The sequence below is a fragment of the Triplophysa dalaica genome, chromosome 7, assembly GCF_015846415.1.
Source record: "Triplophysa dalaica isolate WHDGS20190420 chromosome 7, ASM1584641v1, whole genome shotgun sequence".
Lineage (NCBI taxonomy): Eukaryota > Metazoa > Chordata > Actinopteri > Cypriniformes > Nemacheilidae > Triplophysa > Triplophysa dalaica.
Window position 1 is genome coordinate 232,501 of NC_079548.1, and position 8,472 is coordinate 240,972.

General features: G+C 40.4%; 2 protein-coding genes across 2 annotated transcripts; one reads left to right on the forward strand and one right to left on the reverse strand.

Moving 5' to 3' along the window:
• The first annotated feature begins 2,696 nt into the window (after window positions 1–2,696).
• fmc1 (formation of mitochondrial complex V assembly factor 1 homolog) lies at window positions 2,697–4,121 on the forward strand. The gene is made up of 2 exons (XM_056753991.1): window positions 2,697–2,858; window positions 3,816–4,121. Exons 1-2 carry the CDS (start codon window positions 2,730–2,732, stop codon window positions 4,017–4,019), a joined length of 333 nt encoding a protein of 110 aa, XP_056609969.1. The 5' UTR covers window positions 2,697–2,729; the 3' UTR covers window positions 4,020–4,121.
• A 1,045-nt stretch (window positions 4,122–5,166) lies between these two features.
• wbp2nl (WBP2 N-terminal like) lies at window positions 5,167–7,440 on the reverse strand. The gene is made up of 8 exons (XM_056753990.1): window positions 7,249–7,440; window positions 6,651–6,759; window positions 6,434–6,572; window positions 6,219–6,311; window positions 5,991–6,128; window positions 5,819–5,899; window positions 5,645–5,730; window positions 5,167–5,562 (listed from the first exon to the last, which is right to left on the reverse strand). The coding sequence occupies exons 1-8, from the start codon at window positions 7,305–7,307 to the stop codon at window positions 5,509–5,511; spliced, it is 759 nt and encodes a 252-aa protein (XP_056609968.1). The 5' UTR covers window positions 7,308–7,440; the 3' UTR covers window positions 5,167–5,508.
• Between the last annotated feature and the right edge of the window lie 1,032 nt (window positions 7,441–8,472).

Here is an 8,472-nt window from a genome sequence, read left to right on the forward strand (position 1 = left end):
TTTATTTAGCAGATGCGTGAGGAACGCAGAATTGTGTCGAATAAAGTCGACAGATTATAACTCAACTCAGTTACTTGTATGATGTGCACAAGTGTGGATGTTTGAGAATTTCACTGTGAGGTGAAGATCGGCATTTAAGAGAGAAATTAAATTAAAACTATACTCACTTCTCCTCACAGGAGCATCATCTGACCCCCTAACGGTCCGTTCCATTTAAATTTCTGATTTTCGCGCCTCGGTAAAGTGACGACAAATCATTTTCTTTTCATTAATTTTAGCGCAGAACAAGAACCTCAGCGTGTGTTTGGCATTCATTGACTGAAATCTTCCATTTCCACTCAAGAGTTTCGTACAGATGACTACATGTGTGACTAAAAATGCAATAGAAACATTTGAGGCCACGAGTCTCCCTTTCACACGTCTACTTTTAAGACATTTCGACAACAAATGTGCACTATTTCATGTGTTTTGTGCTCTTTGCATTTTTAAACTAAAATTATTTTTTAAATGTTGTATAAATGTGGGTATTTAAAACCTCCTCGCACACAAAATCGACGGGTAACGTTAACATTAATTTTTTGCTGTTTTTATCGTCGCTACTCTCCAAATCTCTTTTCGTTTGCGGTGACGTGGTCGGTGTGTTGTTGTCCATGCGCACGCGCAGAAAGTTCGAACAGGTTCTGTTGCTTGTTTATTGCCAAATACACAATACAATAGTGCTACATCACGTTGCCAGAGATAAAGAAATAAAGAAAATAATAAAGTTAAGTTCTTTTGAACTATTACATGTTTTCAGACCTCTTGTTTTACGTTTGTTCCAACGTCATGGCGCAAACATTTGATTAAATGGATAAAATCCTCCTGTCCACCCTCAAGGCCATTGGGTGTCTCTGGAATGGTGCTACAATGGTTTAGGTCTTACCTCTCAGGTAGGTCCTTTAGAGTATCTTGGAGAGGTGAGGAGTCCCAACATCTGGACACAGGTGTGCCTCAGGGCTCAGGGATTGGTCTGTTGCTATTCTCTGTATACATGACATCCCTTTGCTCTGTCATTCGGAAACATGGCTTTTCCTATCACTGCTATGCGGATGATACACAACTCTACATGTCTTTTCGCCGAGACGATCTGACTATTCCTGCACGCATCTCAGCTTGCCTAGCCAACATCTCGCTCTGGATGAAGGACCATCACAAAGACTCATCACAACCTCCCCATTCCATGGGCTCATCAACCATCACATCTTCCAGAAAGCTCCAGAATGATCAGCTCAATTTCACAGATCAAGTTGCCAGCACCGCCCAGTCCTAGTGCAGGCTCTGGTCCTCTCCAGACTGGACTACTGCAATGTGCTACTGGTTGGACTTCCAGCTTGCACAACCAAACCTCTACAGATGATCCAGAATGCTGTGGCAAGAGTTATCTTTAATGAACCGAAGAGAGCACACGTCACTCCTCTATTCATTAAGCTACATTGACTCCCTATAGTCGCTCGCATCAAATTCAAGACTCTGCTCCTGGCCTACAAGACCACCACTGGTTCGATACACCACCTTATCTTCACTCGCTACTGCAGACATATGTACCCGCCAGATCCCTACGCTCTGCAAACGAACGACGTCTTGTGGTGCCATCCCATAAAGGTAAAAAATCTCTCTCGCGCACCTTCTCCGGATCTGTTCCACCCAAGTGGAATGATCTGCCCACTGCTACAAGATCTGCAGATTCTGTAGCCATCTTTAAGAAACGTCTGAAAACACATCTCTTCCGCCAACATCTGACTGATCTGTTCTGACCCTATTTTCTTCTCTACTCTCTACTTTAAAAAAAAAAAGGTTCCGTATACTGTGTTAGGCTATATGAGACCAGTCTTCTTTTTGATTGCACTTATGCTTTTGTTGTACTTATGCTCTTCCAATTGCTTCCATACCCAACCTGTAAGTCGCTTTGAATAATAGGGTATGCTAAATGTAAATGTAAAATGTGATATGTTCGGTTTACATAATGTTTACTTCGTTTTATGCACATGATATTTACCTCATATAATACTTAAATGTATAATGTATTGTTCATTACTTTGCAAATCATAATTTAAAAAAATGACAAAATACAAAACACTAATTTCCACCATACCTCCCAATTTTCTATTTATATACTTTTTCCAAGTCGTTCCAAAATAATCTTGAACAGATACAATGGTAAAACAGATGTAAAATAAGTTCTCTTTCCGGCCAACACCAAATTCACAGAAATATGACAATATGAAATGTCACGTTTAAACTTTTCTAAAACAAGGTTAACAGGATCTATTCTATGCAAAACTGTTTGCGATACCTCCTTAATTTGATCGTTATTTTGCTTTTATCAATTGGTTAAGAGTCAGTTATCGTATATAAGACATACACTAAGCAGTGATAAAGTGTGAGTTCTATCCCTTGTGCTCACCGGCAGAGGGCAGCAGAGACACTCACATGAACACATTCAACCTTCACAATGACAACCGCGAGGAAAGGAGTGTATTCCACATTTAAAACTAACATGTAAAAGAGTGATATATTATTGAAACCTTTCTGTCGTGTCATAGGTTCTTAAATGATTTGTTTTAGTATTTAAGGACTTGTTGCGAGGCCCTCTTTGGTTCGGTTGATCTATGTTTGACTAGTTCTGTCTGTCCAGTGGTTTGTCTGTTTCTCAGTGTTTGACTGTTTCCGTCTGTCTGTCTCCGTTCGTGATGGCGGCTGTGACCTCTCCACTGCGCGCGTGCCGCGGTATATTGAGAGAGATTCGGCTCATGAAGGGTTCCGGTTACAGACACACAATCGTTTATAAATATGTGCTGGATCAGTTCAGAAGAAATCAGGTAATACCGCGATAACAGTGCGTGTGTGTGCGTGTGTGCGTGCGTGTGTGTGTGTGTGTGTGCGCGTGCGCGTTATGACTGTTTATGTACACAAGCATGCAGCTCGTGACCGTCGTCGCGTCAATTCATAATGAGTGTTTTGGTTAATGATTGTTATAAAGGTTGTCTTGACTTTACCGATATTTATATCTTTCCTGTAAAACACTACACACAACCCCCCAGAAATCAGTTCATGTCGGGCGACTTTTCTGTTTCACAAACAGTCAGAAGAATATAATAGAAATATCGTGAGTAAATGTAACAAATAAAGTCAAAAATAATGTGGAAAATCCAACGTCATTTGTCGCAGTTTAATAATGTCCTTAATCTTTGAGTCGATGTCTATCGGGTGATGTGACAGCAGGCGTCATCTTTGATTTTGAAGTATTGAGTGATTTGTGTCAGTCGACATCCAGCATAAGTTTTGACTGAACAGTTCTTTTGCAGTTGGGATGTTTTCATTCATTAATAAAAACTACCAACACAATAAACACATGATGTTTGGTTTTAAATCGAAGTAATCGAACAAACATTTCCATTGTTGTTGATTTTGGGTCATTATGAAATGTGCTGGAGTTTGTAGGATACCGTTTATCTGGTGATGACAGACTGACATGTTTGGCTTGTCTAACATGTGACATTCAGGCTTTATAATGTGTGTCAAGATGAACATGTCTCCTCAGAGAACCACTTGACTTCTATAGCACTTTACACAAAGAGCAGCTTTGCAGTAATAATCTCATCAAGAAATGATGTTTTATCGAGTTCTGCTGAGTTCAAGGTGTATATGTTGTATGTTTAGTGAATGTTATGTTTTATGATGTAGTAATTATTATGCCATTGTTCTTTATTCATTCAAGTGGTGAAACAAAGTGCTGCATTGAGTGACACACGTGTCTGTGCGCGTGCGCGTTTCAGGTGACAGGTGCGCAGTACTGCCGCGAGCGCATGGACGCTCTTCACACCGCGTGTACGTACCAGTGTCTGCTGACATCCACTCGAGAGCACCTGCAGCTGCACGAGGTGTATCACGCGCGAGGAGAGCGAGACACCGCGCAGATGGCCGGACTGGTGGGACTGCGACTCCCGACACAACCCGGAGGGAAGGGCTGGGAGACGTGAACACCACACGAACACTTGTGTGTGTGTGTGTGTGTGTGTGTGTTGACTGATTTGTAGTATAAGCTTGTACAAATCTATGAATAAAATTCACTTTAAAATATTGATATTGAGTGATGTTGCTGTTTTATAGGAAGTTTATTAATGCAAAGTTTCTCAGTCTCTTCTCAATTCTGTCCTCAGTTTCATTCATCATCACTGAAGATGTGTTTGTAAATCTGCCTTTCTTCAGTGGAGCACAAAAGAAGATATTTGGAGAAATGTCTCAGTGGTTTTGTGTTCATGCAAAGGGTTCAGTGTTGATTATCAAGATTCTTCAAAATATCATTTTATGCTCTAATGAAGAGAGGTGAGGATAAATAAATGATGACAGATCTGATGTGAGTGAGCTATCAATTTAACAACATGACATAATGAATCTGAAATGAGCTGGGAACCATTTGTTTGTGTTTTTGCTTAGAATGAAGACATTAGTTGACGTTGAATTCTGAGAATGATGTTAATCATGTTTATATTAATGAAGCTTTGGGTGTCCTGATGAAATCAATGCAAATATATTTCAATATGATGAACTGCACTGAAGATTTACTGTCAAGTCTAATATCACTGGTAAAAAAATATGGCACATTATTATTCACAAGACTTGCAATAACACACAAGTCACAATTCTTTTTTAATTGTGTAACCTTTATTTATTTAAAAGTAGCACGCATGGAGCATCAAACAGATGAGAAGCAAATCTGATCATTTTCAAGATGAATATAAGGGTTGAAGTGTTTTTTTTAAATATGGATCAACATCTTATGTTCAACACACGTGTGTTCTGCTGGTCTCGCACAATATCATCGATATTATCTCTGCACACCACAGTCGATCACAAATCTTGTCAATAATCTTTTCACCTCATTGTTATGTTGTCAGGTTGTTCGCACGTTGTATGTAGCTCTGCCTGTGTTTGTTTCTGAGTTCATTTATCTCATGAATAAATACTGACGTGAGCCAAAAGACCTCCGAGATCAGAGCGGGTTTAGTGTCAGCATCCCTGTGTTCTCTTTCAGCACTAAGCAAAATATTTGATTTCTCTGAGCGCAAACTTGAAAACTGAAGCACTTTCAGTCTGAGCACAAAACATTTGTTGTAGCCTACTGTGTAGATTTCTCGTATTTATTAAACAACCGTCCAGTTCAAAAATAAGAATACACATCGTTTACACGCCACTTCTTACACACACACGCACTCTGAAGTCATCGAGAGAGAAAATGATTCATTTTTATCTTAAGTGTACAAAATCTCAAAAGCATTACATCTGGATTACATCATATTATTATTATTATTATTATTACATCATGACAGATATGCACCGTTAGCAGAAACAGAAATCCTAGAAAGGGTTAATTGTTAAATTAGAGTGAAATCTGTGTCTTGTTAATGGAAATATAAAAGTGTGTCTGTATCCAACACACACATTCAGATGACATCATGAAGACGTGCTTCAGTTGTTCTTCTTGTTTGGGTATTCTGGTGGATAATACGGAGGAGGTTGATCCTGAAGAACATGTGGGAACAAACATGAAAACAACACCACAAAAGCTTGACTGTGTGAGCACTGAGCTGAGCATGTGTCTCACCGTGGGCATGTAGACGCCGTGAGGGTTGCTGGGATTGTAAAAGGCACTGCTGGCCGCCTCTGCAGCCTTGGCGTTACCCGGAGCGACTGTGAGAAAGAGAAGAGAAGACCGACACCCAGTGAGCCGCCCACTCTCTGAATCAGTGCTGTGTGTCTGAGCTGAAAGTGTTTGTACCTGGAGGGACACACCAGTCCTGAGGAGGTCCGGGGTATGGGGGGGGCGGGGGCATGTACACAGGAGCACTGGGATACACACCTGGAATACACACACACACACACACACGTTACAGGAGATGTCATTGACGACACACAGAACGTTCTTTAAAAGATGTCTGAGAGCAGGTGACCTGGGGGGTGGGTGAAGCCGGCCTGTGGCATGCTGGGATACGGGTACGGCTGCGGCATGACGGGACTCGCGTATCCATTCATCCCTCCGGCCAATCCGAACGCTCCGTTACTGTTATAACTCACAGGGGCCCGAGACGCTGCAAAACACACACACACGTCAAGACACCGTCATAAACCATGATCTGAAAGTACACGGCTTGTGACATCGCTCATGATGAATGTCTCACCGTTACTGGCCAGTTTAAAGAGATGTTGTCCCAGCTCGATGGCGCCTCCACTCGGGAAACACATCTTGAAGTTTGCTTGACCTTCCCAGCCACCTGACACAAACACACACACTCATTGTGGCGCTGCACAAACAAATCGGCTTATGACACCTAAGTATTCCATTCAAAAGTGATGTGGTACACAAAGCCAGGTGCATGCTGGGTAAGGGGCGTACCTCCGGCCTCAGCTTTGATCAGGCCCTGGATGTAGTTTGCAGCAAACACGGGCTGTTCAATACTGCAGTTCTTCATCAGGTAATACGGAAACATGAAGGAGCAGAACTTCTCTTTCATGTGACTGCTCACAAACAACACCTGAAACACACACACACACACATGAGTCTGGGCACTGATTACCCAGAATTCAGTGGGTGACCGTAGATGATTCATTACTCTGTATTGGGTGAGGTAGACGGAGCCCTTCTTGGTTCCCCTGAAGACTTCGTTCTTGGGAGTGACATCACTGAAGGAGAGCTCCACGTTTTTACAGTCTCGTAAGATGCTGAAAGAGGGGAACGCAGACAGGAAGTGATGTCACACTGTATTGACAAACACTCGCTTCTGCTTCAGAAAACATCCAAGCTTATGAAACACAACATTGAGGAGGTATACACACACACACACACACACACGCACGCACAAACCCTTTACCAATATGTAACACTCCTATTAGGCTGAAAAATCACTATATAAACAAACACAGTTATTTGGCATGTAAAAATAAATTAATACAATGAATACATCCTGACACACACAAACAAAATCACATCAAATAATCACCATCATCGTATAGAAGTCTCAGAATGATCTGTGTGTGTGTGTGTATACATTGAGTAAGTGTGTATGTTACTGTACATTATAGTAATGTGTGTGTGTGTTGTTGTATATTTTATGATATAATAGTAAAGATGTTTGTTATCTATGTTGTTAGTGTTGTGTTGTTAGTATTATGTGATGTTGTGTGAATCATGTGATGTTTGTGTGTGTGTACCTTTCTCCGGTGTTGATCAGAACTCCTCCGTTAGGATGGTGATTGCTGTTCAGCGCCATATCGAGTGTATTCTGGTGTGTGTCTGTGTGTGTGTGTTTGAGAGAGTGTGTTTATTAAATGTGTTTAATCTATGACAGATGAGCTCGAAAAACAATTGCGCACTTCTCTTCCTGCACTGTGAGACTCCGCCCCTTCCTGAGACGCACCGATCACATGTGCTGTGACGTCACCACGCACGAAGCGTCTCGACATTAAATAAAGTCTCCCTTAAAGTCTCTCCTAATCTTAAAAAATTTGAATTCTTTTCCCTTAAAAATTGTTCAGCGTCTTCAATCAATGGTATTGCTGTTAAAACGTGTCACATATTTGGGTATACAGATAATTAAAGATAACCTCAGGTAGGGGATTATTTGTTAAAGCGGAGGGTCTGTCTCGCCTCGCGTATGCTGCGCAGTCATTGTACATTGATAAGTCCACATGTAAACTAATCGATGGAATGCTATAATTTTCTATGGAAAAACAAACCTCATTATCTTAAGAAATCTGTGTTAATAAATTCTCACAATAAGGGTGGATTAAACTTCATTGATTGCAATACAATGAATAATTCAATTAAAATCAACTGGCTCAGTCGATTTCTCAATAACCCTACTTCTATTTGGAATCTAATTCCCCTAATTTGCATTTTCACAATTTGGTGGCATAAAATTGGTTTTAATGTGCAATTATGATATTAAAAAACTTCCCCTCAAGCTCTCTGATTTTCACAAACCGGCTCTTTTTGCTTGGACTCTTATGTACAAACATAACTTTTCCCCTCATCGATGTTACATCTGGAATAATAAAAACATTCTATTTAAAAATAGGTCTTTGTTCTTGAAACACTGGTTCAGTGATGGAATATTCAATGTTGGCCAGCTCTTCAATAAGGTATTCAGAATTTCTCTCTAAATACAATATACCCTAACCTTTGTTTTATTATTTTATTTATTTTTTTGTCTTGTCTGTTTCGAGCCATGGTAATGTTTTATTTTCTCTCTTTTCATTAATGTTAAGTTTCTGTTGTAACATTGTTTTGTTATAACAAAATGTTCAATAAAGCATTAATAAATAAATAAATAAAGTCTCCCTGTGGTGAAAGTCAAGGTTTTAATGTTGCTTATTCGTGTATGGAGCGGTTTCCCAGACAGAGATGAGCTTAAACCAGAACTGGGCCTTAGGTAT

Excerpts from the sequence above, each read along its gene's own strand:
- fmc1 (XM_056753991.1), top strand. The coding sequence starts at position 2,730 with ATGGCGGCTGTGACCTCTCCACTGCGCGCGTGCCGCGGTATATTGAGA. Across the intron at positions 2,859-3,815 it reads ATCAGTTCAGAAGAAATCAG|GTGACAGGTGCGCAGTACTG; the intron begins GTAATACCGCGA and ends TGCGCGTTTCAG.
- wbp2nl (XM_056753990.1), bottom strand. The coding sequence starts at position 7,307 with ATGGCGCTGAACAGCAATCACCATCCTAACGGAGGAGTTCTGATCAAC. Across the intron at positions 6,760-7,248 it reads CTGATCAACACCGGAGAAAG|CATCTTACGAGACTGTAAAA; the intron begins GTACACACACAC and ends CCCCTCTTTCAG. Across the intron at positions 6,129-6,218 it reads CTTTAAACTGGCCAGTAACG|CGTCTCGGGCCCCTGTGAGT; the intron begins GTGAGACATTCA and ends TGTGTTTTGCAG.